Below are 16,151 nucleotides of genomic sequence, written 5' to 3' on the forward strand. Positions count from 1 at the left end.
AAAACCTCTAGTTTGTGGACAACACAAGGCAATAACACATTAAAAATATTGGTGACACAATTAAGCATTTATCTGTGCTTGCACACAGTGTGTTTAGTGACTGTTCCTGTCACGTGTTCTGTTACCTAAAAGCACTCACTCCAGAAGCTAAGAAGATAGGGATTATTCCAACAGTGAGGAGGCTCAGGCGTAGGCAGGTAAAGTTTGACACTGGGTATAATAGGCAAGGCAGCAGAGGATCAGATATCTGCATAGGTATACTGCAGAAAGAATTCCTTTGCAGGCAACACAGGGTGCCGGTTTGGGCAAAATAAACTAAGAAAAGGGAAGGTCAATCCTTGCAGCAGAAGTGCCCTGTGCTGAGTGTAAGAAGGATAGCTATACCCCAGGTCCACCACAAGCATCACTAATACTCTCATGGAAAAAAACAACAAATCGTTAGCACCACCACTACCTCACCTGATGTACAGGGCCTTAGCAAAGCGTAGGATTAGTTTGAGAATGTGGGAAATTGGCACACTGCAAGGTGTACATTTTATCATAAGGAAGTGAGCCTGGCTAAGGTGTTAGGACATCACGAGCCCAGGACAGTTTTGCTTCGGGGGCAAACTGGTATGGGTTTGAGGTGATCCATTCTTCCATTTTTTTTTATTTTTTTTTAATATTGCGTGAAATTCAGACATGCATCAAGGGCCTGGATGTGCCTATCTGCCAATGCATACCAAGGCCACATGCATTATTACTGCTACTCTATCTCATTATTTGCTCTGGGGTGGTCATTTGTTTTATGTTTTCTAATACTGGGGAAATGCAGTCCTGAATCAACTGTCTGCCTACCAATGCTTGCCCTGTACCATGCCCTGTCCCTGCGCCTCCATGTCCTTCCTTACTCTGGGGGATCAATTTTTGTTATGTTTTAATATGGGAGAGAGAATTCAGTCTTGTAGCTGGATGAGTCTGCCCGACAGTGGCCTTTGAGAAGTCCCCAAATTTAATTTCCTAATCAATAGGCTCCCAAACTTCATCCAAACCTAATTGCCAGGAAACAGTAAGTTAGCATGTGGCTGGAGCTCTTCATGGATCATTACATTAATTTTGTGTTTTTAAATTGCACAATTAAATTTCCTTCTATTAAGTAACAGCCACTGGATTTCAGTAAGCACTGTTTTTAGAATCCATATGCTTTCACTGATTTACTGTAAGGTTTGCATTTCAGAAGGAGCATCAACTTACCAGTGCTGTGGGTATGTGCCCTTGGTTGAATCCCTTTTTTCTCGTTAATACTGTGCCCAGGTGCTTCAAACACAACTGCAGAGTCTTGCATTGCATGAGATGAAGTCTGTGGTTGATCGATTTATTGAATCTTACAAGTCTATGTGGGCTGCCAATGGACACAACCTGAGCATGATATTTACGGGAAGTAGAGCTTTGGAAGGAAAAGCTAAGGTATGGAGAAAAAAATACAATTTGAATGTGTCCTCATATTTAATTTCTGCAGGTAATGTGTTTAGTATTTTTACATTACAGGTAGGAAAACTAAAAGATGGAGCGCGGACTGTGTCCAGAACCATACAGACCAATTTCTTTGATGGTGCAAAGCAAGAAGCAATTGATTTGCTTCTCATGGGAGATTTCTTCAGTGAAGAATATGCAGATGAAGGGAGAATGCTGATGGACAGCTCAGCCCTTCTAGGTAAGTTTGAAGCAATACTAAACAGAAAAATTCAAAGTTAGCCACCAGTAGCAGTCTATGAGTCAAGGAAAAAACCGACAGGGATTTAGCCCTGACAAAGCTTCATGTGGCAGTACGTAACAGTACGTCATCTCGCATCAACTGGTGGAATTTGGCAATATGACACAGAACAAAGAGATTCTATACCTGATTGTATTCTTTATTAGCAACTGTTATTTACAAGGAATTGCCTAGTAAAAGTTGGATAAAACTTTTGTTTGTTCAGGTAAATGTGCGTGTCTGTATAAATGTTGCATTGTGTGATGTATAACTAAACTAAAAGACTTCTCTTTTTGTGGTACCACAGTGACTCCCAGTGTCTTAAAGTCCATGGCAGAACGACAGTTTGAATATACAAATTTTAAAAGAATTCGTGTTGCCATGGGGACGTGGAATGTTAATGGAGGAAAGCAATTTCGAAGCAATATCCTCAGTACCAGTGAACTCACAGACTGGCTTCTTGATGCTCCAAAGCTCTCTGGACTTCCTGATTTTCAGGGTAAGTAAATGTGGTACAATCATTAAGTCTGGTTACAAGTCTTTATTGGTATATTTATCCATGATAAAGGGTTAGAAAGGTACCAGTAAATGGGTCATGCAAACTATTTTCAAGCGTTCAAATTGATTCTAGTAAACATATGTTCCATATGAATAGGTAGAAGCGAATTGCACAAAACATGCAATACAATTTTCTTAAAAGATCATTAGAATTTAGACATTACTTATGCCTGCCTGGTCTCTCAACTTTGTGACCTTATATTGTTCTCTTTGGTGTCATTCCGTACTGGCTCCTAAGCTGCATAGTTGTTTTCAGGAATAACCAAATGCTTACAAAAATGTATGTGGTTGCCTAGCATCCTTCTTCTTTTAACATTTGACATGGCTGTGACAGTGGATTTTTTATTGTGTGTATACATAATATTGTTTTTTTTAACAGATGACGACAGCAATCCCCCAGATATATTTGCTGTGGGATTTGAGGAAATGGTTGAACTGAATGCTGGGAACATTGTCAATGCAAGGTCAGACATTTTGATAACAGCATGACTTGATACTTTTAATTTGTCTGTCCTATTGTTGTTTTGTTACTTACCTACAACACCAGGTATAGTGATTTGCTGATTCATAAATACATGGATGATAAAGCAAGCAGCCTTTTATAAAGTCACCCATAACTCCATTACATTTCCATGAGATGTACCGTATTCCTTAAGTTCCTTAAGTGGGCAGTAGGTGTTTCAACCTATGAATTGTGACGGACCAAATTGACTCTGGAAAGTCATGTCACAGATTAATTTATGTCTTTCGAAAATAATATAGCATATATTATAATGTTCCCTACAGCCATGCACATGCGGGTGATTATTATATTTGAGATTCTAGAGGGATCCATTTAAAGAGAAAGTAGCCCTCAGTAAAACACTGTGTATTCACTCTGGATTTAATTGCAGACACATTTTGCACATATTAAAAGGGATAGTACCAATTTAAAGTATTGTGCAAATGCTGACTAAATTCTCCTTGTAAGATTTGTGTTTAAGCCTCACAAATATACCAACCCTATTCTGGTTTTAACCCTCTAATGAAGATTGCTCTCTGTCTGATGATACACCATTTAGGATGATGAAGTTAACCCTGTATGTTTCAATTGTAGTACAACAAACAAGAAGATGTGGGCAGAGCAAATTCAGAAGGCTCTCTCCAGATCTCATCGATATATACTTCTGACTTCCGCCCAGCTCGTGGGGGTCTGCCTTTTTGTGTTTGTAAGACCGTACCACATGCCCTTTATCAGGTTAGTTAGATACACATATTAAACAAATTTACTGACCTGAGAACATGAGGATTTTTTACATATATTCTTGCAAATATATTAAAAAAGAGGAACCCTGCAAACAGCTGCTAAGGAGCAGATCCAGCTATTTAGTGTGGGGCCACCGGTAGGATACACTGCAAGAGTATAAAAGCATATCATCATCATAAGTATATCATGCAGTCGCATGTATGCAGTCAGTGGGCACACCTCATTTATCAGCAGGGCCGGGTGGGGCAATTGCCCCCGGTGGCACTTTTGAAGGGGCGGCACTTTGCCGCCCTGCGCGTTTTTTGTTTTGTTTTTTTGAAGCGGAGGAGAGAGAGGGGCCCTGTTTATCAGTCTTAAATTTCTAGGGTTAATTTAAATCCCTAGTTTCTGTGGGGGGGGGGGTTATACTTTCTTGTAAAAGGTATAATCATACAAATGTAATACCTGCACTTTTAAGACTCTGCTGACAATTTAAGCTGTTGAAATACTAGCAAAAAAATCCTACCTGTTTCTTGCGTAGTTAACCCCTTAAGGACAATGAGCGGTCCCTAAACCCATTGAAAACAATGCATTTTGAGCCCGTACATGTACGGGCTTTGTCATTAATGGGTTAATCACAGCATTGTTTATTTTTTATTTATTTTTTGGACAGAGATTTGGCAGTGGACTCGGTGAAGACTGGAATGGGAGGAAAAGCTGGCAACAAAGGAGCAGTAGCCATCCGCTGCCAGTTTTACAGCAGCAGTTTCTGTTTTATTTGTAGTCACTTCACTGCTGGTCAAAACCAGGTGAAAGAACGAAATGAAGACTACAAGGAGATCACCCAGAAACTGAGCTTCCCAATGGTAACAAATGTGATATGGTCTGTTACTAAATATGCTTTCTATGTCAGACCAAAAGAAGTTCACCCAGCTAACTAAATTATATTTTGGACCAGTAACCCAGGCCTGGGGTGGCAGGTCAGGGTGGTGTTGGTCCCCTGCTGCAAAACAGGAGCAGATCGCCCTCTTGGGTGTCCCTCTGCTCAGTGGGCCGGTTACAGGTAGATCTTTGATCTCCCCAACTGACCCATTTACACTATGGAGGCTGTGTAGACTAAGCTTAGCCTTCATAGACTGCATTAGAAGGCCGTGTGTGCCTTCTAATGCAGAAAAGACAGAGACTGTGGCTGGGGGGGGTGACTGGGACACTCTCTTGTAGTTTAAAACATTTTCTTCTGATAACTGAATCACATAAAACATGGAACACAGAAAAGTGTAGGAAGCTTTTCAGTAACAGTCTGGTTTTGTTTCTTTCTCCTGAAAAGGGTTTGGGCCTTTGACAATTCTTAAATTGCTAAAACCACATTTAGTATGTGAAACAGTATGCAACATCATTTTCTTGAAAATATTGTTTTAATTGTTTAAAAGCACCACTTACACAATTTTCTTATTGCTCACAAGTGTGAAAAAATAGAGATCTGCCACCCAGCCATTTTCCCGCCATTTACCATTATATGTTCTTTTTGTAATGTCCTGTTTCTCTTAAACTGTTACAACATAGGGAAGGAATGTGTTTTCACACGACTATGTTTTCTGGTGTGGAGATTTCAACTACCGCCTGGATCTGTCCTACGAGGAAGTTTTTTATTTCATTAAACGTCAAGACTGGAAAAAACTCCTCGAATCTGATCAGCTTCAGCTTCAAAAAGCCTCTGGGAAAGTAAGTTTTTTTGAGTACATGCAACCCACTTCATATGGGGATATGTAGTTAATAAATAAAATATATAAAACATAAAATAACTGGCCTACCTTTTCTTGGTTATCAAAGCCGTTGACAATTGTAGTTTTGGTTGCGTAGGTTATTTTGAAAGTTTTTTTGGAGGTGCTATCACTTTAAAACAACATAAAACTTTAAATAAAATAAAACTTTCTTTTTACCGCTGGTTTACGTGCTAAAGATTTGCATAAACATTTGCAGTGTATTATGTTATGGAAACAATAGAAACATAATAGTCCTGGATGAGTTGAATGCGCTCTTTTCTTTCTTTTTTTCCTCATGTCAATAATGAAGACTCAAGTGTCATTAGAAGTATATAATAATAAGTGTAGGAATTGAAGAAAGTGGCTTGAAACTGCCAGTGCGTGCAACATCAACATGAATCAGGCTCAAGATTCAGAATCTTATTGAAGCATTTTCAGTTTTTATATTTCTGTTTTGGTGACCCATATAACCCATACGATGCTTTATTCACCAAGCAATGAATTGTGCATTATGAGCTATGCTGGCGAGTTTCTAGGCTAATCTGGATATTGTTAGGAGAATAGTAGATCACAATTCCCCTCAAGTTACTTGAATAGAGAATATTTAAAGGGCATGTAACAACCATTGACTGAGGCAGGGTTTAATCAAAATACCGTTTTGGCCAAATGAGAATTTTGGTTAAGCAGAACAGAGACCGAATTAACCAAATTCTACATTAATATGGTCTGGGAACCCCGAATTCTTGGGCAAAGCGCAGCTTCCCCTGGTTTCTCAGCTCTGGACATTTGGTTAAGCCCACTCCTTGCCCAAGTTCCACATAGGTCATGCCCATTTACACCTATTCCCTATGCATGGCTAGCTGACCCAAAATGGAAAGCTCTGAGCAGCCAACCCAGGGAGGCCAGGTATATGAATGACTCATTAAAGCATATTATGGTCTAACTTAAGACACCTATTTAAGCCTGACTTAAGTTCCTTATAATGGTATTTCACTGCAGTGTATTTGTTTACTACACATGTGTGGCCATAAGGTTGTTTCTTTATTTCTAGATATGGGCGCCCAGTAAATATTGTTTTAAGTAAGTAAAAACTATACCTCCTGACATTGAAATGGTAGTACTTTGATTCTGCTAACTTGTATTTGTGATTTGGCATTTTATTATGTAGGTCTTTAAAGACTTCTATGAAGGAACTATTCATTTTGGGCCAACGTACAAGTATGACATTGGCTCAGAAGCATATGATACAAGTGAAAAGTGTCGGACACCAGCATGGACTGACAGAGTACTGTGGTGGAGAAAGAAATTACCTTTTGAAAAATCTGGTAATTAGTCAATTATTGTTTTTAAATAATAAAGAAAATGAATATAGATACCTGTGTTATCTTAAAACAGGAATGCATACTTCAATATGTTTTACATTAGACAAAAAAGAGGTTTTTTATATATATATATATATTTTTTTTTTTTATTATTATTTTTTTTAATATATATTTATAAATAAGTTTGTAACTTAAAGAGGCCTGCTTGCAAAATAATGAGTTATTAACTGCATAGCTCATTCTCTTGCATATTCATTCATGTATTCAGGCTAGTCGTAGCTGCAAAAGTCAGTGTGATCCCTCTGTACATTTTACTCTGTAATGAAACGCGCATTGAAAGAGGCATCAAACAACTGATTCATGAGTTAAGCTCCCAGGATGAGACCCCATTGATGTCACTGGGAGTTATTCAGTGAATAAGGCACATGCAGCTGAAATACAGTTGACTTGTTGCTAATTGTAATTGCTAAACCATAATCTTTAATTAAAAAAAGAGGAAGATGTGGGAAAAATTGCAGAAAATAAATCACTTGGATTTTTTCCACTTTTCGCCTAATTCCGACCACTACATATTAGTGAGGTGAATGTGTTCTGGCGGAGTTATCTTAGCCCAATATGAGGACATTATTTACATTACCATTAACTTGCAGCTCAGTGTGGCATTCGAGCAGGGAAGGTCACCCAAAATATCACTACAAACTAGGCCTGACCAGCCGTCCCCTGCACCACTTATCCCTGCCCTCTATGCTGACAACCGGGATATAACGCTGCATCTTAATAATGTACGGTGTAGAGTGACTACGAAGGCTGTGCTGATTAGACTCAGTGCTACATGGTGTGTATGGGCTGTATCTCTAATCTACCCAACCAGTCAATTGAGCAGCGGCACTGGAGAGTCTGATCACCCAGTAGGGCATTCTGCCTCTGGTTCTGTGGCCCTCAGGGAACTGCTCTCCTAGGCCTAGTTGGCCTGAGACAGAGTACGACACTGCCTACAGGTCTAAAGATTAAAGAAAAGTTTATTGGAATCACATGAAATAAACACCTTTTTTCTTTGATGCTAAATATATGACTTTATGCAGCACACTAATGCTGAATGCAAACTATTTTTCCATAGGACTTCACTTTTAAATGGGGAAAATGGACATGGTTTCAGTAAAATAGAAAATCAAATGCAGATGACATATATAACTATTGATAGCCGACTATCCAGAATTATTCCTTAATATGGTGCTAAGATTCTGAAGTCCTGAAAAAAGTAACTTTTAAGGGAAACTTCTCACATCTGAGATGCTCAATAATTGAATCTTGCACTGATGAACCATGTTGTATATCAAATGTTCAGATTTTGAGTTATTATATTGCCGGCTCCGTTATCCCTCAATGAAGTTTGCAATGGAATTTGTTGGCTTTAGAATGAAATTATAAAAGGCTTTGGTTACTGGATGTGCAATGCTGAGCCTCCAACATACTCTTGACATACAGCCCCATCAATAGAGAATGCATCTTTAAACAATTTATAAGCACCTTAATATGCATCCTTTACCTGTAAACCACTTGTATTGATGAAAAACCTACAGCTCCGGGTGGTAGGGGAATTACTAGCGCTTTAAATGACATTGTTACTTTAATCCTTACTTTCTGACCTACAGCTTCTGTGTTGTCATACCTGTGTTAGTATCATATTTCCTTACATAATGATTGTCAATTAAATATACCGGTAATTTATAATTTACATTAACATCACATTCTAATATCTTCTATTGCATTGTGTTCGAAACCCACATGAAGCCAGAGACATTAATCTTCTAGACAGCGATGTGGACATCAATACCAGACCAAGGCATATGTGGACCCCAGGAGCTCTGATGTATTATGGCAGAGCGGAACTTCCATCTTCTGACCACAGGTACTCTGCGTGACATAAACATCTATGTGTTCATGAATCACGGTTATATTGTGAGCAATATAAAGGCATGGCTATTTATCATGTGCCTCTCTGATAGGGTAATGCATATTGCATAAAGACATAACATGGCTCATACATCATTACTAATGGAGCGATAGACAGAAAGCCAAAGCTCAGGATATCGCCTATAACTTTTATAGTAACTTTTTGTGAGTCAAAAACAGTGCTTTATTATCAATATCATTATCAAAATGTATCTTTTTCATATTAATTTCTATTAATAAATAGCCCATTTTGTTTTACATCTGAACAGTCATGTTAATGTAACATAAGGTAACTATATATTATTATATAAAGAAATATGCAGGAGACTGCCACTGATTAATGAATGTAAGACTCAGTAGAGGTACAGATTTGACTTTCCGTACAAGTGGTAATAATACCCACTGCAGCATCTTGCAGAAATCGGGTTAAGGAAAAAAGACTATAATGGCATAGCTATGTATCTTGGGAACACTTGTAAAGCAGATAGGTAGCATGTTATTAGCTGTGATTGGATTCATATTAGACATTGGCTTGAAGCGTGATCAATGATTCAACAGGAAATCTTAAGAAGTCAAGATTTTATAACCAGTGTTTGTAGTGTCTGTATTATCAATTTACTTACCTCTAACTAACTAACCTGCTGTCCACATTACAGCTAAAATATAAAATCAATAATACATGTCTTACAACTACAAGAGGGAATCAGGTTCTTCAAGTTACTGTGTATTAAATGTAACAGAAATGAGTGAACCATAGTAACGCATGCTAGAATTTAGAGGGCCTAAGTGCATTATAAAGGGCCATTAATTAATATTTAAAGTATTAAATAAATCATACTACTGTTTCTGCTAGCTCACTGTTATAAGATTCATAATAAATTGAATCCCATAAGTATCTTTTTTTTTTTGCCCACAGACTAGAATACAGAGAACTTAATTTACCATAATTTTTCTTTATTAGGATTATTAGAGTTACATTTTTTTAATTGGAATGGGCAAAATCATACGCTTCTCTGTCTCCCAACTGTGCTTATCTAAAACAGGCCTGTGCTTGCTATTGTGGAAGTGGAAGTCCAAGAGGTCGACGTAATTTCCAGAGAGAGAATTTTCCAAGAAATAACCACGTCTCAGGGTCCTTTGGATGCCACAGTGGAGGTTCATATAATTTCCCCAACACCTGAAGAAAAGGCAGAGTTTCCTGAAGACATTAGTGCTGAATTGGTGGAGACATTTCAGAACTATGGCATTGTAGTCCTTGTCCGGTGAGTTGTGTTGAGCAGTAAGTGTATATACAATTGTATTGACTGAGTAAAATTAGGCCAAACAAATCAATCAATAGATACTTGTTGCATTTACGCCTAAAGTTGCAGGAAAATGTATAAGCAGGTCATGTTATTCTGCTTAATACACACCTCACTCACCTACCCACAAAGCCTGGGAATATGTTTAACGTCACAGTACACTAATTTCAAGGATTGTTGGTGAAACTCACTGTGTTTCTGGTTTCTATTATAGATTAATAAGAGGACAGATGATAGTCACGTTTGCAGATAGTAGGACAGCATTGAGTGTTCTTGATCTGGATGGCATGAAGGTAAATTTACATTTGGCTTATATGAATTGTTACACTGTAATTCATGACATTCAGGCATGTTTTTCTGTAAGATGTATTAAAAAGTTGATGGCACCCTTGGGAACATATATCTCTGCACAACAAGGATGATTCGTATCAGCTGTGTTACCTCTATATGTATCCCCGCAATTATAATGCTCCGGTAATATTACAGAGTGAATTGTTGATGCTAACTGAAAAATAAAGAGATTTTGTGCTTTAGGAAAATGATGTGTCCTCATTAATTTCTTAAATTTTCCTCTTATTTTAGGTAAAAGGAAAATGTGTTAAAATACGACCTAAAACTGAGGATTGGCTGAAAGGTCTTCAAGAAGAAATTGCTCGGAATAGAGACAGTATTGCCCCAATGTCACCAAATGCTAATTCTTGTCTGCTGGAGGAAAACTTTGATTTTTCTAATATAGATTATGACTCTGAAGGTCAGTGAGATAATTGCGAAGGTTGCATGATATTTGCAATTAAAAGTTCATCCTGAAGTTTTTTCACAAAAATACATTTATTTTCCGGATGTGATTACATTTTATGAATACTGATTGGTGCTCATGCCAGTTTGCGTGTTTTTATAATCTGTGGTTACTGTGTCACTTTTTTAAATATTTCAACTGAAGGTGTGGAAAATGGTTTTATTGTCTACTCTCCAATAATCCTTTTTTTAAAACATTCTTCTGAGATATTCTAGGTCTGCGTTAATATGATGTTCATTAAGAATAAAGAGTGTTTTCTTGCAGGTGAATTAATGGATGATGACTCAGATTACCAAGTACCTCAGCATCTAGTGACTGATAGGCCTGTAGCAGCTGATGATCTGTCAGAGGGAAATGAACATCTGGTTTCAGCAGTGACCTCTTCAACTAAAACTGCCAGTGTTCATGTGAAGAAACCACATTCATTCAAAGGTACTAATAAACTGGTGGCTTATTGGCTAGTGTGATTAGAATGGGCATGCCTGTGACCTTTCCAGGGAAGACTACCTGGAGCTCTCCCTCTTCTGCTGTGTAAATGAGTGGCTGGCTCAGATAGCCTTAAATTAGCTAGTAGGAGGAATGTAAGCATGGCCAGCGACCCAAGGACCCAGGTTTGATCCAGAGAGTTTCCAGGTGTGCTAATGGGGCAGCGATAAGAACAGTATCTTACAAAGACTGTCCTAAAATTGCCAAGTAAGTTCATAGGCTTGGTTGAACAAAAGTATTTTTTCATATAGATTGGCAAAATACTGGCATTTTTATAGTATATGTGCAGAAGGTAATTTGTTATTTGTTCAATGTGCCCTTGAAATATGTTGCTTTAGTTCCGTTATATCACTGAATTTTGAATTATTGAGACACATTTTCTAAAAGTAGCACCTTGGGCAAAATCTAATAAGTGTTCACTAGAATGAGAGCTGGAAGGAAAGAAGAGGTGTTTGTTCTCTCACTTCATTATTGATTATAAAGGGCCAGCTCTGACAGGGTTCTCTAGAATGAGCCGATCCTGCATAATTCATAACCTCATTATACTGTGCCAGCCAAGCACTTCCTGCAGCAGAAGATTATTAGGTATGGACCTTCTTAATGTATAGTCAAGTCAAGACGTCGAAAGCAGGATTATTCTGCAAGCTCTCCTGCCAACCTTCACTTAAAGGACAACTGTATGAGGAAAAAATGTTTCTTTAAATTCCTTAAACAGTAATAACAACGTAATTGCTGTAAAACTTTAATGAATGGCATTTCTCCTGCCAACCATGTGATGGCACTGTAGGTTCCATCACATGAGATCTGCTGAGCAGCACACAGAACATGTTTGATCTTTTATAACATACAAACTCTCCCTACTGTAAAAATACACCCATAATTATTCAAATTTACATTTCTAAATGTTTCTAAATGAAAAAAGTTGCTTTGTGGATTACATCTCCCATCTCCCTTAACGAGAATGACTAGGGTCGTGGGAGTTGTAGCCCTTAAAAGTATGTGGTGCCACCCTGCGCAAATATGTATTTTCTATCCAAGGATTTAAATGTGTGTGTGTGTGTGTGTGTAGATAACTCATTTTACAGTCTTTTACTTTGTGGAATTGGTAACTAAGTCTAAGTTAATGAATCATGCTCTCATTTCATATTCTCATTTTTATACTGAATATCTAGATGATGAAGACCTCCTGAACCTAAAGAAAGAACTGGAGGCTGTTAGTGAATTTCGCCCTCGATCACCAAGCAGGTCATTGTCTGTGCCTCGTGCTCGTCCTCCACAGAGACCACCACCTCCAAGTAAGAAAATTGCAATGGAATGGAGTGTGTATAGGTATATGTTTATATACATAGATCATTTCTCTGATCCAGATTTCCATTGGACATATAATTTCACAGGAACATGCCAAAAAATGATAGTATTCTGGGAAGAAGTTCATTCAAAAACAGATTCTATTTTGCTCTGGTTAAAACTCTTTTTAGGGTGCTGTATATGTTTTGCTGCCTGGTGAAAACAATAGATGCTGAACGTTAAAAAAGAAGTGATACGAGAAGTGCTGCAACCACTTGCCTCTAGGGAAAGCTGTGTTTACTGTTACATCTCTGTCCACACAGAGAAATTACTTTCAGTTTGATATCTGCCTTTCTATGATTTTAGTGTATTTATTATTCTTTGTTTTAATAGAAAATAATCCTCAATCCCACGTTCCTCAAGCCACCAAACTTCTTCCTGGAGCTCCACAGCTTCCTGTAAGTCTGAGAGTGTTTGTAACGTTGTGTAAATGTGCAAATAGCCAAAACCCAAATTTTAACATCATTTCTGGAAACCAGGTATAAATATCCTGTCATGTTTTTAAAAACACAGTAACTACTCACAGCCATTAATACATAAGACAAGTTGTGAAAGCATACAAATGTTTACCTAGGCCAGGGGTGTCCAAGTTTTTTCTGCAGTGAGCCACTTCATCAGAATTGTATACGTGCGAGGGCCGCACTCATTTTCCACTGTGAGAAAATATGGCCTTTAATAAAATATGCAGATTAAAATATAGTAAATGACACAAAACCTTTACTTTTCCTCTCACTGATTTCTGGGCCCAGAAAGTTTTGTGACTACAAATTCAGGATTCTGGATAAATAAAAATTAAATAGTTCTATTTATTTTAGGGATGCACTAAAATGAAAATTCTGGCCCAAAACGGAAAATTCAGGGTTCACTTAGCCAAAACCGAAAATGACCCCCCCCACCTTTAAAAATAATAAAAAAAATCCTACACTGTTAATAAAAGTAAGTTACACACCAAAATTGTACAAAAAAATTATATAATTATTTATTGTTAACTGCAATCTCAGGCATACCCAGATTCCAGCATGTACTGGTTGGCTGGGCATGATAGGAGTGTGATTGCTGTCAACAATCATATATAAATTAATATTGTTGTTGTATTTTTTGTCTAATTTTAGTGTGTTAACCACACTTTTATTAAAAGTAACACACAATTGGACAAAAAAATCAACAATATGGCTTGGCATGATAGGAGTGTGATTGCTAACAGCAAACACACACTTTTTATACCCAGGCAACCAGTAAATGCTGGAACCTAGGCATGATGGGATTGTGACTGCTGTTAGCAGATTGCTGTTAGCAATCACACTCCTATCATCCCAAATCAGATACAGGGTGGCTGTAAGTGCAGACCCCATACTGCTGGCAGCATCAATACACAAGGGGGGCAGCTAGCCCTGTTTCAGCATGTACTGGCTGACTTGGCATGATTGGAATGTGATTGCTAACAGCAATCACAGTCCCATCATGCCTAGGTTCCAGCACTTACACATCCATGCTATCACACACACACACACACACACACAAATTCATTCATTCACAGATTCATTCCCTCAATCACGCATACTCATTCAAACAACCTCCCCCTTCAGACTTCACCAGGGGGCGCGGCCTCCCTCTGCGTTCTCCCGTTCTGCACAGAGGAAGAAGGACTGGAGCAGAGTCATGTGATATCACATACATTCACGTGACTCCGCTTCCTCTGTGCCGTACAATAGACCCTCCCACAAGTAAGCAGCAGGGCTCTTGTGATCCTGGCTGCCGATCTCACGCGGGCCGCACCTCGAGGTCCCGCGGGCCGCATGTTGGACGCCCCTGACCTAGGCCTTTAATATGCATATAACTGTAAATGGCAGTGAAGAGAATGTCCAAAGTATGCAATTCCTTTGGAAGTCAATAAAGCATACAATTCAATACCCACCCTCCTGGGACACAAAGCAGGCATTTTTTGGGGACTTTAACACTCATATCCCAATGGGTCAGGGATGGTTCCCAGTGCAAGAGACTGCCTTGTCAATTGGGAACAATCATTAACCTTCCCTGTACCTAAAGTAAACATATGTATGGAAGCTACACATACTGCACACAAGGCTCCCACCATTTGCAAATTAATTTTGCAGCCTTCAGGTTCCAGGTGAGGGTATTTGAAGGATCATTCAAAAGTCACATTCACTGGCAAACAACTCATATGAGCGGCTATACAAGTTGTTTTTAGGGTATTGGCATCCAAGGGCATGTGACTGAAGTCTAGCCTTGACTTTTTAGCGAATAGACCCAAATAATTGTGTATCTCTGTGTCTCATCCAAAGCCCAAAGGAAAAACTGGCATCAGCAAACCTTATAATGTGAAGCAGATTAAAACTACTACCACAAAGGAAGCTGAAGAGGCGATTAGGTGGCTAATGGATACCAGCAAAGGTGAGACTATCAGTCCTAAAATTCTATATCATAAAAATGCTATTTAATCCTTTGAGGTGTCAGGGAACATTACCTGTTGGCAGCTTGGACATTTTTGGGATTTTTGCCTATTATGTTTAGGTGACAACCTTCCAAACAGCCAACACTGTAACTAGGGAAACATATATTTTCCCCAGGACAAGTTTAGCTATTTATAGATACCTAATTTAAGACTTTTGCATCAAATATAATAGCAATTAAAAAAAACCCACAACATAACCCCCCCCTGTTAACTTCCCTATAAATTCCAAACCAAATAGTAAAAAAAAAAGTAACTAAATAATTTTCTTAAAAGCTTCCACCCGCGTAGTAAATTTGCGCATACATATAGATTGCGCTCACACCCCCTTTTAGGTCACGGTACATAATATAACGTGATTAGCTGCTATATATAGTGTGAAAGGCTCCTACTATTCCTGTTGATTTCAGTGGGAGTACCAATGAACATGTGCAAGCGGATAGATGTATTTTTTCTTTCAGTAGAGCCAGCCGGGGAGAAGTTAAATGAGACAAAATGCTAATTATTTAACTCTACTAAATAAAGAATGCCTGCACTGATGTGTGCATTCAGTAAAAATCATTAAAAGCGGACAAAATATATATTTTGGGTGTGTGGTGACTGTCCGGTCTTGGGAGTATCAAAGCATGTTTAACTGTGTACTTTTAATGGGGAGAAATGCAACATTTCTCATTCTTTGGATGCCAGAAGAGATTTCTATACTCTAAGCAAACTTTGTTTTAATCAGTGTAGTTTAGTATAAGAAGATAATAAATGTGAAGATATAATACTCTATTTGAAATATATGTTAAAGACAGAGTGGTCCTGTCGAAAGGTTTAGTGACCAAGAACTGCCACAGGTCTGGTCTGTCACTATACCCCTAAAGGCAGTATATACAAGTTCAAGTATGTATAGGTACAAAAAGTTCTGTTTCTGCCATCATGCATTTCATGACATCATACCCGCTTCATTAAACCATTGCTAATTTATTGTTTGTCTTTCTGAATTTCAGAGAAACTAAATGAGCAACCCAAAATAAGTCTGTGCCGCAATCAGAGTTTTCCAAAGACAGAACCAAAGTCTGTGTCTGTAAAGGCATCAAGTGCACATTTTCTGGATAGAGAACCAGTGCTGGTGCCACACAGACCACCACCTAAGGTCCCATCTCATAAGCCAGTTGCTTTGAAGAGATCTGGAGTCAAGTCAGAACCTGTAATA

General features: G+C 38.3%; 1 protein-coding gene across 1 annotated transcript in view; it reads left to right on the forward strand.

The window, feature by feature from the left end:
- The window catches only part of SYNJ2 (synaptojanin 2), a 43,630-nt gene that overhangs the window by 25,467 nt on the left and 2,012 nt on the right, over positions 1–16,151 (forward strand). The window contains exons 10-26 of the mRNA XM_053460857.1: positions 1,294–1,446; positions 1,528–1,693; positions 2,040–2,231; positions 2,670–2,754; positions 3,387–3,527; positions 4,189–4,381; positions 5,079–5,237; positions 6,447–6,603; positions 8,392–8,509; positions 9,597–9,815; positions 10,069–10,147; positions 10,437–10,605; positions 10,915–11,082; positions 12,309–12,431; positions 12,817–12,881; positions 14,787–14,895; positions 15,946–16,145. Coding sequence (XP_053316832.1) covers positions 1,294–1,446; positions 1,528–1,693; positions 2,040–2,231; positions 2,670–2,754; positions 3,387–3,527; positions 4,189–4,381; positions 5,079–5,237; positions 6,447–6,603; positions 8,392–8,509; positions 9,597–9,815; positions 10,069–10,147; positions 10,437–10,605; positions 10,915–11,082; positions 12,309–12,431; positions 12,817–12,881; positions 14,787–14,895; positions 15,946–16,145 — 2,496 coding nt within the window. The remainder of the gene's footprint in view (positions 1–1,293; positions 1,447–1,527; positions 1,694–2,039; positions 2,232–2,669; positions 2,755–3,386; positions 3,528–4,188; positions 4,382–5,078; positions 5,238–6,446; positions 6,604–8,391; positions 8,510–9,596; positions 9,816–10,068; positions 10,148–10,436; positions 10,606–10,914; positions 11,083–12,308; positions 12,432–12,816; positions 12,882–14,786; positions 14,896–15,945; positions 16,146–16,151) is intronic.

Source organism: Spea bombifrons, chromosome 3 (genome assembly GCF_027358695.1).
Source record: "Spea bombifrons isolate aSpeBom1 chromosome 3, aSpeBom1.2.pri, whole genome shotgun sequence".
Taxonomy (NCBI): Eukaryota; Metazoa; Chordata; class Amphibia; order Anura; family Pelobatidae; genus Spea; species Spea bombifrons.